The sequence below is a fragment of the Elgaria multicarinata genome, chromosome 11 (assembly GCF_023053635.1).
Source record: "Elgaria multicarinata webbii isolate HBS135686 ecotype San Diego chromosome 11, rElgMul1.1.pri, whole genome shotgun sequence".
NCBI lineage: Eukaryota > Metazoa > Chordata > Lepidosauria > Squamata > Anguidae > Elgaria > Elgaria multicarinata.
This window is the reverse complement of record NC_086181.1, coordinates 6,600,324-6,623,208: the sequence shown is the minus strand read 5'-3', so window position 1 is coordinate 6,623,208 and position 22,885 is coordinate 6,600,324. Positions and strand designations below refer to the sequence as shown.

Below are 22,885 nucleotides of genomic sequence, written 5' to 3'. Positions count from 1 at the left end.
GGGATAGGATGACGCCTTGTGGTATGCCATACAAAAGCTCCTTCTTTGAGGAGTAGCTATCTCCAAGCATCACCATCTAGAACCAGTCTGCAAGGTATCCTGGTGGCCCACTCAGTCTGTCTGACTCTGCTGGGCTCTTCCACGTCCCTGGTTCCTCTCCGGGGTGCCGTGCCTCCTCAACCCTAATCCTAACCTTAGTCTTAAACATAACCCTAATGTACCACTGAAACATAACTCCAGCCACTAAAAGTCAGTTTGCAAGGTATTCTGGTGGCCCACTCAGTCTGTCTGGCCCTGCTGGGCTCTTCCACGGCCCTGGTCCCTCTCCAGTGAGCCGTACCTTCTCAACCCTAACCCTAACCACTGAGACATGACTCCAGCCACTAGAAGTCAGTCTGCAAGGTAACCTAGGCCACAGCTAGACCGAAGGTTTATCCTAGGATCATCCAGGGTTCGCCCCGCCTGAGCACTGGATCCCCTGTGTGTCACCTAGATGAACAGGTTTGACCCCTGGACGATCCAGGGATAAACCTTAGGTCTAGCTATGGCCCTAGTGGCCTACTCATTCTGTCTGCCCCTACTAGGCTTTTCCACGGCCCTGGTTCCTCTCTGAGCAGCCTTGCCTCAACCCTTATCCTAACTTTAGTCTTAACCTTAATCCTGATGTACCACTGAGACATAACTCCAGCCTCTAAAAGTCGGTTTGCAAGGTATTTTGGTAGCCCACTCAGTCTGTCTGGCCCTCCTAGACACTTCCACGCCCCTGGTTCCTTTCTGGGGTGCCGTGCCTCCTCAACCCTAACCTGAGTCTTTACCTTAACCCTAATGTACCACGAAGACATGACTCCAGCCACTAAATGTCAGTCTGCAAGGTATCCTGGTGGCCCACTCAGTCTGTCTGACCCTGCTAGGCTCTTCCACAGCCCTGGTTCATCTCCGGGCTGTTGTGCCTCCTGAACCCTAACCTTAGTCTTAAGCCTAACGCTAACGTACCACCGAGACCTGACTCCAGCCACTAAAAGTCAGTGTGCACAGTGAAACCCAGCCCTCTAAAAGTCAGTTTGCAAGGTATTTTGGTGGCCCACTCAGTCAGTCTGGCCCTGCTAGGCTTTTCTGCGGCCTGAATGGATGGTCTCACGCCTGTTAAGCAGCTGCCCCTGCTTGCTTCCCCTGGACACGCCCAATGAGTGTGCGAACCGTGTGAGCCCCCTGCTCCTTACCCGGACCATCATAAGCCCCCACAATCATCCATGCCTCTTCAAGGGAGTTGCCATTTTCTCATCTATTTCTGTAAAACAAATCCTGCACAAATGGTGGCAGCAAAGCAACCATGAACACAATATTCCAGGCATAAATATATAAAATGTTTATTACCCTCCAAAAAAATCAAAACACTCACTAATTGTGAGCTGCTTAATGGAGTAATACTATTTAAAGTGCAACATGGGATTGAGGAGAAATTCCTATTGAGCCCATTGATGAATTCTAACTCAGCAGTCTTTCAATCTAATCTCCCTTTGAAATACATTGTATTTGGTTGTATAAAATGTGGTTGCACTGGATTGAACACCCACATTACAGAAATCTGGGAGAGTAGTGCCACCTTTTGACTGCAATTGAAACATCTTTGTTAACTATCTATTATTTAATGGAATAATGGTGAGAAAACAAGTCCCCAGTGTGGAAAAAATAATTATTGCACATTAACTGTAACAGTAGTGAAATGATTTTTGGTAGTTGCTATATTTTAAAATCTTTTCCCCCTACAACTTTATTGTTCTGTGTCTGCTTTGCTTCATTTTATTTCATTTTGTATTTATTTCATTTCTGTACTGCCCGAAAGCCAAAGCTCTCTTGGCAGTTCATAAAAAATAAAACCACAAATTCAGAAAAAAAACTAATAATGAAAAGCTTAAAACTACATTGTAAAAGTACAACCAGAATAAAATGTAGTAGCAATGTAGAAATTTAAAATAAAGATTTAAAACAGCAGAGCTAAAAGACTAGAATACTAAAATGCCTCGGAAATGCCATGCTGAAAGTACAACGTAGGGGCCAGGTGGAGCTCTTTAGGGAGCTCATTCCACAACCACAGCAGAAAAGGCCCTCTACCTGTTAACATGTTATTAGCCACTTTTAACTTGTTCAGATTAATAATAATAATAATAATAATAATAATAATAATAATAATAACCTCAAAATTTACAGCATTCTCTACAAGCCTCGTGTGGCACAGAGTGGTAAGCGGCAGTTACTGCAGCCGAAACTCTCCCCACGGCCTGAGTTCGATCCCAGCAGAAGCTGGTTCTCAGGCAGCCGGCTCAGGTTGACTCAGCCTTCCATCCTTCCGAGGTCGGTAAAATGAGTACCCGGCTAGCTGGGGGAAAGGTAACTGCGACTGGGGAAGGCAATGGCAAACCACCCCGCTACAAAGTCTGCCAAGAAAACGTCAGCGAAAGCAGGCCTCCCTCTAGGAGTCAGCAATGACTCAAGTGCTTGCACAAGAGGTTCCTTTCCTTTTTTCCTACCACAAGACGTGGCAATGGCCATTACCATGTGAAAAGGAATTCAAGAAATTTATGCAGGTTAGGTGATGATGGACCCATTGTCCTGATAGCTAAATGGAATCTCCATGTTCAGAGGTAGCATATCCCGGATTACCAGTTGCCAGGGTGCAAACAGCATAGCAAGATTGTTCCCTTCATACTCTTGCTTGTAAACTTCCCAAAAGCATCTGTTTGGCCACAAAATGCTGGATTAGATGTAGGGCTCTTCTTGTGTTCCTACACAACTCCAGACTTAAAGAATATACACAAGAAACTACCTGAATACTGGGTTGTTGTTTTTTATTAGTCTCAGAATACTGTAGAAAGGACTCATAAAAATAATATCCACACTTTATCTTAGAAAGTTCTCCAGATGAAACACTTTTCTTATGTGTGCACAACAAAACGAGCAAATCCAGGCATGAAAGGGCAGGAGAGAAACCAACACAATTCTATGTCAGACACAAGGATGTTCCATGTAAAAATGATAAAGCTAATTGAGAACGACATTCATGCACATTCTAAAAATTAGATTTCACAGATAATGACAAACTAATGCCAGTAGGATTTTTCACTAAAACTAAGAAATAAGCCACACACGTGTCACAAAATGCAATTTGTGACAGTGAGTTAACTACCTTGCTCTCCTAAAGAGCTTAACACCGTACTTCAAAAAATAGCTGGATTATTTTTGTTTGCAAATTAGACCCTTGTGAAATATGCAGCTTAAAACTAAATGAAAACCCAGACCTCATCCAGATAGTCAATTGATGTCAGTTTGAATCTACAGGTGTTAACTCCTCTAGTAAACACAGTATCTTGCATGGGTATTAGCTAAGTCATGAAAGGAGTCTGGTGGTAGGGTGGTGGTGGTGGTGTGTTTCCCTTCTATTTCTAGAGTTCTGGAAGTGCTACATACACTCCTGACAAGGGCCCATTAAGTACTGTTTTTCTTTTGAGTTTCCCCCACATATTCATGGATTGCCTAGGTGAGCCTGCCATGGTTTACCTGGCGGATAATCCCCTCAAATTTAGTAATGAGCAGGCAATTTGTAGCCTCTTAACCAGGATCTACTCACTGTAGAAGATATTTTGAAACAAGTTGCTTACTTTTAAAAGATCTTGGAAGTGGACCATTGTGCAATCAGATATTCCTGTTGTTTCAGCCACTCTTTAGCACTTTTCTCTCCTGGGTTCTCGTGGTCAGCAAGAAACTAAGCGTCAAGTGTTGCATGGCTCAAACCAGGAGTGCTACAGGTCAGGCACAGATTCCCTTCTAACAAAGCCACCCTGTGCTGGTTGGAAGACAGAACTGCAAGTGTCCTGGCAACTTGGGCACCACAGTCGAGAAGCATTCAAGTGCTAAGGAAGTGTGCCCTCTACATTCAGGTGAGAACGCTGACCGCTTCTTGTTTTATCCCAAACTGAAACAATTAGAATTGGCAGTATAGAAGCAGCCTTTCCTAACCTGGTGTCCTCCAGATGTTTTGGACTCCTGGCTCCCAATGTTCCAGACCACTGACTAAGCTAGCTGGAGCTGATGGGAACTGAAGTCCAAAACATCTGGAGGGCACCAAGGTGGGGAGGTCTGGTGTACAAAATGTTGCCTCTTGTGGAAACTAAACTTTGTGAAGCTCTTTCTATTTTACCCAACAGGAAACAGTTAACAAGGTCATTGTGAGCATTTCTACCTGAGGCTTTTATTGCTCGCTTGTGATTGATCACTCTTGGACATTTGCAATTTTTTTACACAGCATCAACAACCTCTAGGGAGTCTCATGCTCATTACTGCAGTGCCATCTAGTGACTATAATGAAACATATAGAATTTGCATACAAACATTTTCACCCATGTAAAGGAGCTGATTTTAACCCTGCAAAGAATCTGGAGGAAAAAGCCCTGGTTGTGGTATAAAAAGCCTGCTGTGATGGCAGCCTACATGAACTCATATGTCAGGTGCAAGTAGCAGCTTCATCAGAGAATATGGATAACTGTGGGTTGAATGCCATATTGACTGATTCCCTTCCCGTCAAGATTTGAGCTCACCAAATGAGCATATAGGATTGGCTATAGATCAGGTTCTTCTCTCTACCAATTACGAAGCAGTTATTAAAAAATCCTCAGCTGAACCTTGACCTGGCCAACATAAAAGTCATTGAGCCACATGCTTTCTGAAACAAGTTATTTTAGGGTTCACTTTTTCCCAGTTTTCCATAAAGGTAATTCTACCCTGCCTCTTTTAGCTGTCAATATTTATAGACAATGAGAAAACATCGCCTAAAGCAAGGGCAGACAATCCTAGTTCTGGATTATAACTCCCATAAATTCCATCCACCATGGCCAATAGTGAAGGATTATAGGAGTTGTAGTCCAAAACATCTGGAGGATACCAGAGTGCCTACCCCAGGTCTAAAGGGATTCAACAGGAACATTGCAGGTGGAGAGATACTCTGGTCAGTGCTCTCGTACTTAAAAGAATGAAAACGTATTGGTGGGAGAAAGTGCTTGTGGAAAAATTACATGAAAATTGATTGCTAAACAGACACGGCCTTAATGAGCTCTCCTTCCTTCCTTCCTTCCTTTTTATCCCTTTACTGTACAAGGCAACAATTTATACTCTTGAAGAAATAATGTTTGTCAATTCTATTTCAGAAGAGTGCAGCTCTGAGTTGTGTTTAAGGTATTCACCACCTATATAGGAACAGTGTTAATACATAATTTTCAAGTTATCTATCTTTCGAACCATATGCAACATTGATCAGATCTCCGTTCTCTGCAATTTACCTCAGAAGGGATTGTTAGCACCATGTACATTGATGGTGCTATATAAATAAATAATAATAATAATAATAAACTATTCTGCTCTGTCATCAAAGCAGGAGCTGTTTTGTTCATGTGTTCATTCATGTCTTAAACAATGTGGGTGGGGGGGAGAGAAGAACATTGAAGGGGGAATATTGAACTCAACTGAACCAGCACTCCCCTATCAGTCATCAAAGAAAGTAACAAATTCTAACCTAGTGTTTTTAAAAATGGGAAGAACGAATGATGCACAAGTTCACCTCTCTACTTCAGTATATTTCACATGCTGCTTATTCTGTTGTCTTCCCTTTTCATGAAGATTTAAAAATGCCTTGTTTTCCAGATGTCTTAGGAGTAAATGTGCTAGCTCTACTCAAATCAATAGCTGCCCAGAATCTTAACTGTACTAGGATTTTGGTGAATAGCTTACAGTGTTAATCCCCTTTACCACTTGCGTTGAATGGTCGTTTACTTCTCTCAGAGAAGAATTTTACTGGAAAGATCCTGCCTCTCTCTCCATGTTTAGATTACACGTTCTGAGCAAAATCAGTCATCACCACTACACATTGAGCATCATTAGATGGGCGGGGGGAATCACATTTCCCTACCATCGCTTTGCCTTCTGCCGCTGTCCCACAATCAGGATGAGCAGCTTCCTCTTTCTTCACATGGGGAAGAAAGAGGAAGCAAGCAATAATGACCATGTGACCCATTCAGTGGATGTTTTTATCATGCTGCTTCTTCTGCACACAGCAGGAAATGGCATCAAGTTTCGCTACAGCCCCCAAACCCAGATTTTCTCTATCTTGTTTCAGGATGGAAAAAGCCCAGAAAAAATGGGAGATGCACGGGAGGCATCGTGAAAAGGACCCATGAAAAACCATGAGCAATGAGTGTGCTATAAAGCACTCGTTAGATGACACTCATTATCTAATTTTAATTCTAAAGTGACTGTTGCCTTCCTAATTTACAAGCTCATAGTCAATAATAACAGGAAGCTGACTCAGGAGCTGGAGGCTAGAGTGAAACAGGAGGACAACTGTTCTGTTAATCAAGCAAGGGTAATTGATCAGGCTCCTGGCATTTATACTTGGCCTGGCCAATCCAGCGGTCTCTTGCTGCCTGCCAATTGCAAGGGCTGATCTTAGGCACTCCTATTTTTTTATTACAGTGGTAGGCCTACACCAATATGCACCCTGGATACTTTCTTTGCATCCATCAAGGTGCCCTACCACTCCCACTTTTATTTTCAATTAACACATTTTCTTACTGGCAGCTGGGATTGCTGTGAAATTTCTGTTGATGCTGAAAGCTGTGGGTTCAAAGGAGTTGTTTAATGGGCTGGGTCTCAGCCCCCACTCCTGCCTTGTATTCAGTCTTTTTTTTGGCCATGCCTTCCATGGTAGCCATTTTGTGGAAGTGCCCAGGACAGTTGCTCAAATTGCCAAACGTGTCCACAGCCCCCAAAGGTTGTTTGCCTCTGCCCTATCGTGTCCGGAGAGAGAAAGCTCCAAGTACGCAGAGTCGCGGGTCACTCACTGGCCAGGACCCCAGCCTTCAACTCCAGCCTTGCCGGTTCAAGTGCTAGGAGTTTCGACTATGATATAAATATGCCATTAAGTACAGGAAGTTGGCGAGCCTCAAAGTGATGCACTGGGTAGCCTGTAGCTCTGCCGGTGCAGGTGAATTGCAACTCTTAACTCCTCATCCACCCACTTTTTTTGTCCCCATAGTCTTTGAAATTTTGCATATTATAATATCTATTTCCTCCCACATAACCACTTAGTTGTCTTTTTCATTTTTGGGGAGCAGGTTTAACCCTTTCTTATTAAGCAGACTGCGGCAAATTTGGTAGCACAAGGGCATGTGCTCCCCCTTAGAAACTCCTAAAAGCAGTGGTGATGTTTTAGATCGCCCACCCTGACCCCTGCTACTTTCTGAGAAGTGTCCAAAGTGTTTAACACTCTAACACTGGAAAAGGGATTTCCCCCCTTTCCTTTTCTTGGCACCAGCATCAAATATTTCCAAGCCATCCCAGTACACTGCTAAGGAAGCAATGCAGAGGCCAAGTTACCGCCAGCCTCTGACTTTTAGGAGGATTGGCAAAGAGACACCAGGAAATACTTTGGCCTTGTTTAATTCCATTATAAGTCTCCTAGCTAGCAACTTGTGTGCATTTCAGGGGCGGGTGGTGGTGGTGGTAGGAATATTATTTTCAAACTTTTTGTACTAGGCTACATCCTAGACAAGAAGAAGCAACCTCAAGTATCCAAGATGTTGATCATCAAAACTTAATACAAACATTTTTCTTGATGCCCAGATGAATGAGTTGCAGATTGTACTTTAAAGATTGTTGGTGATACACACCCTAATATATTGCAGCTCATGGGGTTTTTTATTTTTCTTTTTTCTTCCCCCATCCTAATAAAAAACTTCAGATGCACTTACCAGTGCATTAGCAGAAGAGAATCCTCCTCCTTCTTGCTAATAATGAACCCCATTGCTGATTAGAAAGCAGGCTGATTGGTAGGAGCCCTTTCAAGCCCCAAATATAGGCAACGATCTGCGATCTAGGTAAGGGAAAACAAGGCAGATCTTATTCTGCCACAGTGATGCACTTATGCAAAACCCATTCTGCTACATGCGTGGTGGGTGTCAAGGTAACAAATACATCGTCTCCATTTGAAATCACAAAGAGCGGTAACAGACAGCGCTCTTTGAACTCCAGTGCAGGCATGAATCAGTGATGTTCAACAGAGCCTGGCGCCCGACCAACTTATGTTGGATTTTGAACAGCGAGAGGGAAATTGGAAATGAGGTCTGGGTTTCATGGCCCATTCTCTTGTCTTCAACACCACTATTGTCTCATAGGGATGGATTCCTGCATTGAGCAGGGGGTTGGACTTGATGGCCTTGTAGGCCCCTTCCAATTCTGCTATTCTATGATTCTAAGATAATGGAAATGTCATATTAAGCCATTCATATTTCACCAGACTGGTCACTGAGCCATTAGCTCTACAGCCAGGACAACACTGCAATGTGGCAACTGTAACCGCCAATCCATGGTAACCACTATGTCACAAGTGTCATGAATATCCTGCTTTTCCTCCTTTTCCTTCTTGCTCCAGTTTTATTTTAATATCTAAGCACTTTCCCTATAGAGTACCCCATTCCCAAATTCTTGGATGGTAAAAATAACGACAGATAGCTAGATAGAGCAAAAACTTTTCAAAGAAAATTCTGAGGAGCATTGCTTTCTACCCGGAAAATAGACTGTGTCCCTGTAGAAAGAATGCAAATCTTTCCCACCTACCTACCAAATAATTACATGATCAACAAAGGTTTCCAAATTATGGGGAAATCTACCTACCCTATTCTTAATGTGTCTTCACATTTCTGATATAGCCCTTTCAACGAGGAAGTCAAAGTTTCCCAGAAGGGACAGCTTTATGTTAAAGTGCATTTGCCGTCACCCTAAATGTCACCTTGTAACCTTTCTATGTGTGTTCAACTTTCTCTTTTCTCCCAGAGAAAAAGCTATGAGTACCTTGTAAAACCACAATGTTGTCTGTATCTATTTTCAGTTTCTCAAGAGGAAATAATAACAATAATAATACGTTTTAGCTTCCCCGTCTCTCTCTGCAAGCTAAACTCTACCAAAGATTCAAGCATCACTTGAGCTGGTTGAGTTTTGTTGGATCTTGGAATCCTGTGCAATATGTGCCCATTTAAAAAGAGCTGTCATGTAACGGTATCATGAAGACGCAGCCAGAAGTAAGGAAGTGGGCTTCTCACGCTGGCCTCTTGCAGCTCACCGGAAGGGAAACAAACAAACGAACATCTGAGCTCAGTACTTGTTGATCCCAAAGATGCGAACGCCATGCAGCTGGGGTAGTTTGGGGATCAAGACACTCATTAATGAGATAGTGTTGATGATGAAGTGTATCCGGTCGTATTTAGTGTAGAAGCTAGTAAGAAAATAACTGTGAAGGAAAAAAGAGGAGAGAATTGTATTATATTTGCTCTTCACAACCACCATCTTGCAACTAATCCAGGCTGAGGCAGGAAACAGATGAGCAAAAACCACATGGTTATTGCTTGGAATCATAGAATAGTAAAGTTGGAAGGGGCCTATAAAGCCATCAAGTCCAACCCTGCTGAATGCAGGAATCCACTTAAAGCATACCTGACAGATGGTTGTCCAATTGCATCTTGAAGGCTTCTAGTGTGGGAGAGCCCACAACCTCCCTAGATAATTGGTTCCATTGTCTTACTACTCTAACAGTCAGGAAGTTTTTCCTGATGTCTAGCCAGAATCTGGCTTCCTGTAGATTGAGCCTATTATTCCATGTCCTACGTTCTGAGATGATCAAGAAGAGATCCTGGCCCTCCTCTGTGTGACAACCTTTCAAGTACTTGAAGAGTGCTATCATGTCTCCCCTCAGTCTTCTCTTCTCCAGGCTAAACATGCCCAGTTCTTTCAGTCTCTCCTTGTAGGGCTTTGTTTCTAGACCCCTGATTATCCTCATTGCCCACCTCTAAACCCCCTCTAGCTTGTCTGCATCCTTCTTGAAGTGTGGTGCCCAGAGCCAAGTATCCCCCATCTTGTAACTGTGCATTTGGTTTCTTTTTCCTAGATGTAGAACTTGGCATTTATCCCCATTAGATTTCATTCTGCTGTTTTCAGCCCAGCACTCCAGCCTATCAAGATCACTTTGAAGTTTGTTTCTGTCTTCCAGGGTATTAGCTATCCCACCCAATTTTGTGTCATTTGCAAATTTGATAAGCGTTCCCTGCACCTCATCCAAATCATTAATAAAAATGTTGAAGAGCACTGGGCCCAGGACTGAGCTTGCGGTACCCCACTCGTTACCTCCCCCCAGTTTGAGAAGGTACCACTGATAAGCACTCTTTGAATCTGATTCTGTAGGCAACTGTGAATCCACCTAATAGCTGTTCCATCTAGCCCACTTTTAGCTAGCTTGCTGATCAGAATGTCATGGGGTACTTTGTCAAAAGCTTTGCTGAAGTCAAGATATATTATGTCCACAGCATTCCCACAGTCCACAAGGGAAGTTACCCAATCAAAAAATGAGACTAAATTAGTCTGACAGAATTTGTTCTTGACAAATCCATGCTGGCTTCTAGTAATCACTACATTGTTTTCAAGGTGCTTACAGATTGACTTCTTTATAGTCTGCTCCAAAATTTCCCCAAGGATTGATGTCAGACTAACTGGTTTATAGTTCCCAGGTTCCTCCTTTGTGCCCATTTTGAAGCTTCAATCTTGCCCCTCAACCTTCAATCCTGTCCCTTCAGCTTGTACTTCATTTTTGCCAGGGGTGGTGGTCACAGACCCACTTTTGGGAGAAGACTGAGCCAAAGTGGGAATTGAGCACTTCAGCCTTTTCTTTGTCATCTGTTATCAATTTGCCATCCTCATTAAGCAGTTGAACCACCATTTCTCTCTGTCTTTTACTACTTACGTATCTGAAGGAAGGCTTTTTATTGCTTTTATCATCCCTTGCTAGCCTCTGCTCGTTCTCAGCTTTAGACTTCCTGATGTCATCCCTGTACTTCTGTGCTTGGGCACATGGCAGCTATAACCATGTGAAATTGTACCATCCCTTCTCTTGCAGCTAAAGCAAATGTTAGAAGAACTGGATGGGTTGTGGAATGAGGGACTAAAGTGAAAAGCAGTTACCAATGCCATGTGCCTCATGGCCATGTGTTTTCACTCAAAATGAATGAAGGAAACGAGCAAGTGGATATCAGTTGCAAAATTATGCACAGTCTCTTCCTTCTCCTTTATCTAGCTAGCACAATCTTGTTCTTATGCTTAGTGAATTAAATTTAGTACATAAGCCTTTAGATTTCTAGGACTCATTGACCTGGTTCAGCTGTAATGACCAACCATGGATTAATTAAATCATGGGTTGACAGGGCTATGCAGGAGAAAGCCAGTGTGCTTTGCATCTGGTTTATCAATAACCCAGGAATGCGCCATTCCTTGGATGTTTGCTGTAACATATGAATCTGGAACTCCAGGTCGTAGAGAGGGAAATAACCCAGAGTTTTATCCCAACAACAAACTATGGGTTAAAACTCTGGATTGTTCGTCCCTCAACAACCTAGACTTCTGGGTTCACAGCAAACAACACAGGAATGGGCTGTTCCTGGTTTGTTTACTAAATTGGATGCAAAGCAAAAACAGTGAACAGGCAGGAAGCAGTGTACTTGCTCACTGCTGTGTGGCCCCAACAACCCATGGGTTGTCATTATGTGCTAACAGGGACATTCCATCTTTTCCCCTGCCTTCTTACATAACTTTGCTGAAGGCCCATATGGTTCCCCTTTTATCTTAGTGAGAACAGTAGCACTCAGTATGCAATGAAGTCAGAGAATACAGCTGTACAGTCCCAGGTCTTTGTTACTACTCACAGTACGATTGGTGTGATGGTCAGGAATTTGCGGGAAGCAGTGAATTGTACACCATAATCCATCTGCTCCCAGTGAGTGAGCAGCCGGGCTTTCCCCTGATCTGGAGTCTCAAATGGTGTTCCTTTCACCGTGTGTAAGAAAATGTACATGCTCTGGAAGAAAACACAAAAATGTTGTTGTTTAGGGCAGCAGAGGGGGCCTCCTACTTTGTTGTTGAGCTTGTTAGTACAGTCTCTGTGGCTCAGTTCAGACAACACATTTGTCAATGGTGGTTTTAGAACTACACAGTGAAGTCTGTACACCAGCACTGAGAAATGTGTTGTGTGTCAGAAAAACTCCATGCACTCTCCCCTGTGCCTATTTGGTGCGTTCCCTTCCCTTTCTTATTGTTTTATTATGATTTTATTAGAACGTAAGCCTATGCGGCAGAGTTTTGCTATTTTATTGTTTTACTCTGTACAGCACCATGTACACTGATGGTGCTATATAAATAAATAAATAATAACAGAGTTGCGTAGCCCACAGTCACACAACGGTGGAGTTAGAACACGTTGGCTGCATTCGGACAACACAATAGTCAATGGTGGTTGATTATCGAGGGGATACTCCCCACACAACTTGTTCCTACACAACTGTGGAGTGGTTGGGGCTGGTGTTGAGTGGACTAATAGTCCACCTGGCATTTGACTGACACAGCCCCGCCCCTCTCCCCTCCCTCCTCCAAACAGCCTCTGTGACCTGTGCTGGCTGTAACAGAGCAGCTGGCACAGTTTTGGCCACTCTTGCCCAGTAACTCTGTACCCAGCCGAGATAGTCAACTCAACCCTGCAAAATAGTCCACTGAGCCTGACAGACACACACTAACCAACGGTGTGCAGATCGTCAACTCTGCAGAGCGTTCGTTATCTCCGTTGGTTATTTTGAGGAAATAGTTAATTGTGGGATAGTTTTTGCCCAACACACCAACCATTGACTATTTAACTAATGGTTGACTACTTAAGCCACCATTGACTACTGTGTTGTCCGAACGCAGCCGTTGTGTGGGCAGTACCCCCTAGAAACTCAACCGTTGAGTGGAGGTCTCATACGACATTGACTAAAGTGTTGTCTGAACTGAGCCTCTCTCTCTCTTGTTTTGGATGGCATTTTAAGTGTGAGGGGAAAATGCAACAGCCTTACAACAGAAATGCTATCCTTAAAGAAAGGTGCCTGGATATGGCACAGCCAATGAATAACAACTTTTCAATGTGAGCTAGCAGAAGAGACGGTGAGATGTGAAATACTAGTGCAAGGCTCACCTCAATCATCATGGATTTACTAGGTGGCCATAGAGCAAGCCACTCTCCTGGCTCATATGAAGTTAAAAGAATCCACCACATTGAATGATCCCGTAGGTACAGCCCCAAGGAGGAAATAGCATAAGAGCTGACAAGATCACACAGCTACCTACTAATGTTGGCCAGTTTGCACATAACCTATGGTGCATGCTAGATGCAAGCCACCTCTGATTTCAATATGAAAGAAATGTAGATTAACTTTGGATTGTTTAACCTACAAACAACCCAAAGTGTCTGGGTTCACATGTCATACAGCAACCTACAATCAGGCTGATTGCAGATTGCATACTGTAATCAGAAGCGGTATCAAATCCTAGGTTAATCTACAATTTGCTGCCATTACATGTGAACTGGGTCAGGGTGAACACAGGTGGTTAAAAATGTGCCTCCTCCCCATACACATATAAATCACTGTTAGGAAATTTTGTGATCCTGCCTGCTAAATATGGACTGATTCCATATGACTGCAGCCCTGGGACTGTTCTGAGTGGGGGAATTCAGTGTGCATGAACTGATACACTATTTCTCAGTTTCAACCTCCTTCCCTTCAATGTGGCAATAAAATTGCTAACCTAGCTTACAAAGTTGTTATAAAGATGACCAAGACAATGTCATTGGCAAGAACATGCAAGGAGCCTTTTCCTTTGAGGCATCCAGCCTCCCAGGGTATGGAGTTCCAGAGATCCACCAGGTCCCCTTCTTAATGACCATTAGAACATAAGAAGAGTCATGTTGGATCATACCACAGTGGCCAACTAGCTATCGATCAGGGACCTGCAAGTGGTACACGAGTGCAACAGCACCCTCCTACCCAGCAACTGGTGTACATAGGATTACTGTCTCTGATACTGGAAGCAGCACATAGCCATCAGAACTAGTAGCCATTGATGCTATTCAAATTGGTGGCCATCACTACATCTTGTGGCACTGAGTTCTGGCATTCTGATGCTGAGAACATTTGGATTTCAGCAAGCTTCTAACCTGTCTGTTGTCTCAAGAGACCTGGCTCTCTTTGTGTTTTATTTTGTTCATTCTGTCACATTTATTATCTGCACTGTCTCTGTGTTAACTGTTTTATATTGAGTTGTTTTTTCAAATTGTTATGCTCACTGCCTTGTGTATTTCAGTCCTTATTAAAATAAGTAGAAACAAATGTGAAAATTTTTGAACACTCCAAAAAGCACAATATGCACTAACTTATTTTTATTGTACTACAAACTGTAAATCCATGACGAAGGTGAGCCTTGCACTGGTGTTTGACATCTTGCCCTTTCTTCCACTAGCTCTCATGAAAAACATGTTATTCATTTGCTGTGCCGTTAAAAAACAAACAAACAAACAAACCAAAACCCTGCGAAGTGTGGCTGGGGGAAAAACCGCTAGAAAATGTACTTGAAGTCCACAAAGAACAGTGCCTGAAACAGTAATATTATTTGTTCCTACAGTTCTAAAAATCTAATGGAGAAAGAGAAGAGCAATCAAAGAGAACGTGGTGGAGGTGGATCATATATATCAGAGGCAGGGAACTCATACCCCTTCCAGATGTTGTTGGACTGCAACTCCCATCAGACCCAGCCAGCATGGCCAGTGATGATGGGAACTGCAGTCCACCATCTGGAGAGTCACAGGTTCCTCACCCTTGCTATTATAAGTACCTCAGAAGGCCTGATCCGAGAAGAAAAGCAAGATATAGTATGGAGATGTGTACTAGGCATGGAATAAAGTCATTCAAACATCGTGCAGCCAGGGGGAGCTATCGCCGCTTCTGCTGATTAGTAAGTAATGCTAAGAAATTCAGACTTTCAAATGCTATGATGCACATAAAAGTGTACCTGACCAGGACCCAAGAGGCAGATCAGACACAAGTGCATATTTTACAAAGGACATGCAATAGTTGAATGCTCTACGCAAGTTGAATTTCTTATATGGCTTTTACATCTAGGCTGAAAACAGTGCCCCACCACCATATGTGTCTCTGTGATTGAGTGTATATGTGCTAGCGACAGAAGTATCCCTTCCATGAAGCAGGAGATTTTAGAGCCTTAAGGGTTGTGGTAGACATGTGGTTCTCAAACTTTTTCAGGTCACCGCCCCCTTGGTTCCACAAACTCATGCCCAGTGCCCCCTACCCTACACTATAAAAATCATTATTCAGAATAGCGGTTTTCAACAACCCACTAAGGAAGATAATAACAATAAAATTTAAAACAGTAACAATTAATTGAATATTTATTGAAAATCCAAAGCACCCACTGTAGGCTTGCCAAGGGAGGGAGGGAAAAGAGAGCGAACGCCTCTGTTTTGCAGCCGGCGTGGCGGGGCACACCAAGCAAGATATGTCTCTTCATTAGCATTTTGGTGCTTTTGAAACATTTCAATTCACCGTTAAAAGGACTCTTCTTAAGTGGTATTAATGCATGTGTGGATTCTTCCCCTATATGGCTTGGGACCAAACTACCTTCTCCCATAAAATGTCCCTGGGTTTTAAGACGTTCTGGAGAGGCGCTTCTCAGAAAACACCACCTCGAGCGCCCCCCTGCCGCCCTTTTGCCTCTTAACACCCCCCATGCAATCCCACCACTTCCAAGGGGGCAGTACCGCCCACTTTGGGAACCACTGTGGTAGACAGATGGGACTGATCCTTGGGTTCCAACCCACTAGGAAATTATCTTAGGCAAGTCTCATTGAAATGAATGGGGACTATAATCAAATGCTGCCACACTGGTGAGTAATTCAAAGATGCTGGTATAGAGAACTTCCCCGTAGATTGTGCCAGAAGTTAATTATTGGAAGTGGGAGGGCACCAGTTAAATTGTCCACCCTTAATAAGAGAACTTCCTGAATCCGCCCTGGGCAGAAAGCCTAAATTGGCAGTAGATTGAGATAGTGAGCATAAGCAGCAATTTAAGGCATACTTGCAGTTGTCACATGTGGGCAACACGCCATTTCCTACATGGAAGTGATACACATATGGTAAATTAAACATAGCCATTTGTCAGGCCTATATACTTTGGACCTGCCAATCCAAACACAGTCCATTAGCCAGTCCATTATTGTGGCCTGTAAACACAGAGGAGTGGTCAAGGTGGGACTGAAAAATGTACAATGGTGCAGTTCATGTGGTGTAACTGGTTATGAATCATGAACACTGGGTGCAACATCCATGCAATCACATTAAACAGGCTTGGGAATGCAACAGAACACCCAGCCGCTAAACAACCATTCTCAGCTGCCCACAAGAAGCATCCCACAACTTCATTTCCCTGGAAAAGGCCAGTACAGTCCTACAGAGGCTATTAGGTTTGAGAATTTGGTGGCCATAAAGACAGTATTAGCTTCCCGCATGGGGGAAGAGGAGTCTTAAAAAAAAAGTGGGGGGGGGACACCAGAGATAACCTGTGAGCTGAAGCACCATAGGGAAACCGTAGTGGCGGTGCTTTGAGTCTTCTGAATGCTCCTTCCAGTTCTAGTGAACCTCTGTCCTCTTTGATTTCAGTTTCTCACATGCATATCATGGGTGGGAATCCAGACTATGTTAGTTGCACTTATTTCCCATTGATTTCCCACTGAAAAAGTGCAACTAACTTAATCTAGATCAAACCCTCTGCATTAAGGTCTCTATCACTGTTCTACAATAGGTGACCAGGTGTGTGCATGCAGGATCACGTCAGGCCTACAAATCCTGTCCAACTGACCTGCCTTTCCCCCTCCTCCCCAGTCACATCCTTTTCTGCCAACATGTTTTTCTGAGATACCGCTCACGTCAATGCACATGCCATGGAATACAATGCGCACTGTCTGAAAACATACAAAGAAAGGCCCATGTGGGCACACGGCTATTTCCCCCCTCCCCCATGCACACATACACACTGGACTTGTGCTGTATTTGTAAGCAAATAGGGCAGCAAGGACTGGAGTACCAGGTGGCAGCTGTACAGAGGCAGGCCTTGGAGATGAGCCAGTTAATTAATTAACCTTTACCAAGGATTCCTTCCTTGTTCCTGGTCTTCTTTTGAGAAAGTTACATCTCTATATGTTGATGCCATTTTAAAAATCCTTCTAACATTCTTGAACTAGACACTGAACAGTGCAATGACAAATGAAATATATCATGGGAGTCGGAACCCAAAGGGCACTGTTGTCACTCCTAATTGTTTTACTGCTAAAGTGAAGTAATACTTGCAAGCCGAGCAGCTGGGGTTATCAGTCAGACCACTGCTTTCTCGCCTCTGGTTAGATGCAGAGAGATGCATCACGGTGAGCCCACAGCATACGCCAGCAGGCCGCTCGGTCTGAACTGAGGTAGCGTCTAGATCAGCCTTCCTCAACCTGGGGCGCTCCAGATGTGTTGGACTACAACTCCCAGAATGCCCCAGCCAGCTGGGGCATTCTGGGAGATGCAGTCCAACACATCTGGAGCGCCCCAGGTTGAGGAAGGCTGGTCTAGATGGCTGACCCTGCAGATCAAGGTGGACTGAGGGAGCTGCCCCCAGAGAAAGGGACCAGCTTCAGGGACGGGCTGTTGTGCTCACGCTACAAAACTAGGGAGAATAATACCCCATAGCTAAGGCTATGTCCAAAACTGGCACACCACAGCCTCAACTCTTAACATACCACTTTTAACACGGCGTTTTCCCATGAGCTCCACATCCAACCTTTGCCATATTCTCTTAAGCATTTTTTCCTCCTCTCATAAATGGGATGTTATTTTCATAACTGGTTTAGAGAGGACTTTCCCTCCTAAATAATCTTATATTGCACACAGCCAAACACTGACTTTAGGTGCTTCTAGATGGAGTTTTTTTTTTAAAATGTGCAAATGCCCTGCCTTGTTCATAGAATTTTATAGGGAGTTCAGATAATATCACCCACTTTTAACCCTCCTGTGTTTTCACACCACTTCTCCTGCACAATGTCCTCATACTTAGCACTAGGACCCCTCTGTCTGGAAGCACCCTTTGTGGGTGTGATGAACAAAGTGTGTGTGTGTGTGTAAGATACTTCAGATGTAGCAATCCTGGCTTAATAAACCATGGTTGGTTAAACAAGAATGAATGCTGTGCCCATGTGCTCCTTCATCCCCTTGTGTACTTGCTTTGGTGCTTCTAATACATTTCCCATTACATTCAAACCAGAAAACTGTGGATTAATCTCAGTTTACTCACTAGCACATGAAGCCAAGTTTGTTAAGTAAAATGAGATTAAATCACAGTTTCCCAGTTTGGATGTAATGGGAAACTGTGGTTTAAATACAGTTTCCCATTATATGACAGAAGCCTGTGCATGAGAGGAGTGCACGGGCACAACAACTGTTCTTGGATTAATAACACATGGTTGCGACACTGAGAGTTTGTATCTGAACCAGCTGCGTGTGGGTATGTGTGCACATGTATGTGTTGTCTCTATAAGACAGTGTGAAATGGGCAATGACTGCAAGAATAACACAAAAATTAAATTGGGAGGAGGTCTCCATTAGAAGTGGACCGATATTAGGAACAGCTAAAACCAAAAGCTCTGATAAAATCAATGCCTCTTGTAGCTAACAGATAGGCAGAGCAACATTAGAGTAACTCCATATATTTCTTTTGCCACCTAGGTACTCCTACTCAGATACTGAAGAAGCTTACCTTACTATAGCAAGTCTGCTCAGCTTACTTGACCACAACAAATCTGCCACCCTTGCCACTGATATTATGATGGATTTTTCTGGTCAATCTTGCTACTAGCCTCAGTCTTGTACATGCACTGGTGCCTGCTGATCAGCCTCTTCTCAGCAGATATTCTTAGACTAGATTGCTATTTCTGGGGGCGGGGGAGGTTGAAGGAAAACAGTTTGCAGGAATCAAACAGGAGCCATGAGAAGCAATGGCCCAGTTGAGATACTGTGGTTTGTAAACCAGGCAGGGGGCATCTATTGTCCCCATGGAGGTGTTCTGAAAGCATATGATGGATAGGGAGAAATTAGAGATCTAAGGACACAATCAGACTCAGGTAATGGGTTGCAGCAGTCATTAAACACATTAAACTACAAGTCTGTATTTCAACTGGATTTGAACATGCGGTAACAGTGGAAAACTCCTGCCAAAACTCTTTGCCGATCAAATAAGGAGCACAGGGAAGAGACTGTGTTGGCTTCCCCTCCCTGCACTGGCTGTCAAAGAATCATCTGCCTGTAACACCAAACATCAGAACCAAACACTGTTCAAGAGGGGCTGACGAACCATATTGTGAATTATGTTGGTTAGAGTCCAAACCACAGGGACGCTGAAGAAAGGGATACTGAGGAGAACCACGTGCAGCAGGCCGATTCCCAAGACATAAGATAGCCAGATGCCGCGGCTGTTCATAACCCGAGTGTTGGGGTTCACCTCACTGTGAGCTGTGCCCACATTCATTTCTCCAGGTCAGCAGCCCTGGAACAGAACACAGAGTAACAATGCTTGGTTAATAGGATTCACAATTCACCAATGCCAAAAAAAAATTGTGCACTCTCTTTCTCACACTCATAATTGCATCCCATCTATGCCTCAAACAGAATTGGAAGCAGTTAGGAATAAGTTGTTGTTGTTGTTATTATTATTATTATTATTATTATTATTATTATTATTATTTATATAGCACCATCAATGTACATGGTGCTGTACAGAGTAAAACAATAAATAGCAAGACCCTGCCGCATAGGCTTACATTCTAATAAAATCATAATAAAACAATAAGGAGGGGAAGAGAATGCACCAAACAGTTAGTATAAAAGTCAGAAGAAAATCAAGTTTTAAAAGCTTTAGGAAAAAGAAAAGTTTTTAGCTGAGCTTTAAAAGCTGCGATTGAACTTGTAGTTCTCAAATGTTCTGGAAAGAGTGAAGAGACCCATCAGCTTGCGTCCTCCCACTCTCCTGAAGAGGTAGCTATGTACCTTTCTTTGGTGTGTGTGTGTGAATGGAGTCACACAAAGCAGGGGGATATGGGGGCAGGCACAGCTTCTGGTTCCAAACAGTGATGCAAAGACTGCTTACTGGCCTCACCTGTGTTCACAGCTCCATGACCGGCCTGCATTTCTCCAAGGTAGACCTTGACATTTGGGTTAGACACAAGCAGGAATGTATGCATTTGGCAATACAAGCCTGGAATTCGATGCTTGGCACAGAATTGAACATATTGGGAAATTCAGATTTCATTTTAAAAACTCAAGTTCCTAGTCCTTAGGGCTGTGAAAAGAAGCTCAGAAGTGTGTGAAATCCAAGAAGTCCAAGGGGCCCAAATAAGATTTCCAGCGACCAGAAGAAAGGGTTTAGTCATCCTGCACAGCTTCTTGCTCCTCCCCATGACTAGTGCAGAGAAATGAATCAGAGTCGTAAATTTAGAAGGTGTGCGTGATTTTTGTATATCAAAGTCTTTTCTTGTGCTATCTTCTTTTTTTATTCGTTGCAGAGAACACACAGCTCTGAGCACTGCCAGGCCCTACTCCTGCCAAGTCAAGGAGGATGAGCTACAGGACTGAATCAGCCTTGGTCACCCTGATGGATGACCTTTATCGAGAGAGGGACAGGGGGAGTGCAACCCTGTTAATCCTACTCGATCTCTCATCGGCTTTTGATACCATTGACCATGGTATCCTCCTGGATCAACTCCGTGGGCTGGACATCAGAGGCACTGTGCTACAGTGGTTCGGGTCCTACCTACGGTGTCGTTTTCAGAGAGTAGCATTGGATGACCACTCCTTGGCCCCTTGGCAATTGAGCTATGGGGTGCCACAGGGTACCATCTTGCCCCCAATGTTATTTAACATCTATATGAAGCCGTTGGGAGTGGTCATTAGGAGATTTGGAGGTAAAGGCCATCAATATGCTGATGACACACAGCTCTATCTCCCTGTGACAACTGAATCAGGTGAGGCTGTGCCGCTCCTGGACCAGTGCCTAGACTCAGTAATAGGCTGGATGAGGACCAATAAAGTGAAACTGAATCCTGGCAAGACAGAAGCCCTGTGGGAGAGTGGTTCCCGAGTCCTGGAGATAAGTTCATTGCCTGTTCTGGATGGGGTTGCACTCCCTCTGAAAGATCAGGTTCGTAGTGTGGGGGTACTCTTAGATCCATCTCTGTCGCTGGAGGCTCAAGTGGACATGCCAGCTCGGAGTGCCTTTTACCATCTTTGGCTGGTTCGCCAACTACAGCCTCTCCTGGACAGGGGTAGCCTGGCCACGGTGGTACAGGCATTGGTAACCTCAAGATTGGATTACTGCAATGCGCTCTATGTGGGGCTGCCCTTGAAGCTGCTCCGGAAGCTGGAGCTAGTGCAGAATGCAGCAGCTCGGCTGTTGTCTGGAGCTGCCCCTTTCCAGCATGTAACTCCTCTGCTGAGGGAACTGCACTGGCTGCCTATTCGCTACTGGGTCAGGTTTAAGGTTCTTGTACTTGTGTACAAAGCCCTAAACAACTTGGGACCAGGATACCTGAGAGAGCGCCTTCTGCCTTACCAACCTGCCCGGTCACTGAGGTCATTGGAGGGCATGTTCCTGGTGGTTACACATAGACCCATCCTCTGATTGGAATCCACCAGGGGAAGAGCCTTCAGCTCTTATGGAATTCCCTGCTGTGGCGTTACACCCCACAAGTCAATTCCAAATGTATGTCTGCAGTTTGTAAGTCTGTGGTTTTTAAAATGTTGGCCTGAGTGGGCGGAGTTAGAATGTCTGGGGAGGGGGAAGGAGTGATATATAAGGGAAGGACTGAGGGAATTGTGAGTTCTTGTTCTTGTTCTTTTCAGGAAAGCTTTTCAGGGAGGCTTGTTAGGTACTCTTAGAGTCTGTAGTGCTCTCTGTGTTTATGGTACTTAAGTTCTGGGAAATTTGAGAGTCAGTGTAGTGAGTGGTGTCTTTAGAGTGTGGTGTGCACGTAGTGGAAGTATATTAATCAATACTGATAATAAAGAAAGTTCAAGAGTGATTGTGTGAGAAAAAGGAAAGCGCGAATGTGAATGAGTGACCGGATTGTATGAAAGGTTTCAAAAAAGGTTTTTAAATGTTATTTGAAACAAAACTTATGAACTTTTAAAAATAAATTTTGATTGTTTTGTTTTTAAACTACCACAAAAGTCCCACGTGTCTGTTTGGCATTTATCATCTTAAGTTTACACATATAACACCCACTCTGACAATCATTCACCTAAGCAGGTATAAATCACAGCGCATTATTATATATATTAAAATCCTTCTCCATTTTAAACCCCTTTCTCCACATAGTTTGGAGGAAGGTGGTTTTTATCCCTTGCCTCAGGCGTATCAAGCGGTGGTGCTTGGCTTGAGCAGGGAATAGCCTCGGCCGGGTCTGTTGTTCAGAGCCTGTGTCGCCCTATAGTAAGTGGTGGCAGACGTGAGGTCTGGTGTTCAGAGCCTGTGTCGTGGCACCTGCCTCTGGAGGTCAGGCAGGCGCCAACTTTGTATTCCTTTCGGCGCCTCCTGAAAACATCATTATTCTAGGAAGCCTTTCCTTAATGACCAGTCATGGTTCGCTGTACATTTTTCTTCTTTTAAAATCTATTTTAAAGTGTTTTATTCTGGTATTTTATTTTATCTTGTACACCACTCCGAAATTTTCAATGGGGAGCAGTATATAAATATTGTAAATGAATAAATGTGGCTACGGCAGGGAAGAGCAGCAAGCTAAATATCTTCGTGCATCCGACTAAAAAGAAACCTGATCTAGAATCTTTGTGGTAGGGGAGTGAGGATTTAAATGAATGAGGAGCTGGGAGTGGTGGTG

General features: G+C 43.7%; 1 protein-coding gene across 1 annotated transcript in view; it reads right to left on the bottom strand.

Annotated features, from left to right (window-relative positions):
• Positions 1-2,612: 2,612 nt before the first annotated feature.
• Positions 2,613-22,885, bottom strand: part of ORMDL3 (ORMDL sphingolipid biosynthesis regulator 3) — a 43,906-nt gene continuing 23,633 nt past the window's right edge. Inside the window, exons 2-4 of the mRNA XM_063138677.1 lie at positions 19,348-19,539; positions 11,790-11,941; positions 2,613-9,331 (exon numbers count right to left, since the gene is read on the bottom strand). Coding sequence (XP_062994747.1) covers positions 9,196-9,331; positions 11,790-11,941; positions 19,348-19,521 — 462 coding nt within the window. The 5' untranslated portion in view covers positions 19,522-19,539 and the 3' untranslated portion in view covers positions 2,613-9,195. The remainder of the gene's footprint in view (positions 9,332-11,789; positions 11,942-19,347; positions 19,540-22,885) is intronic.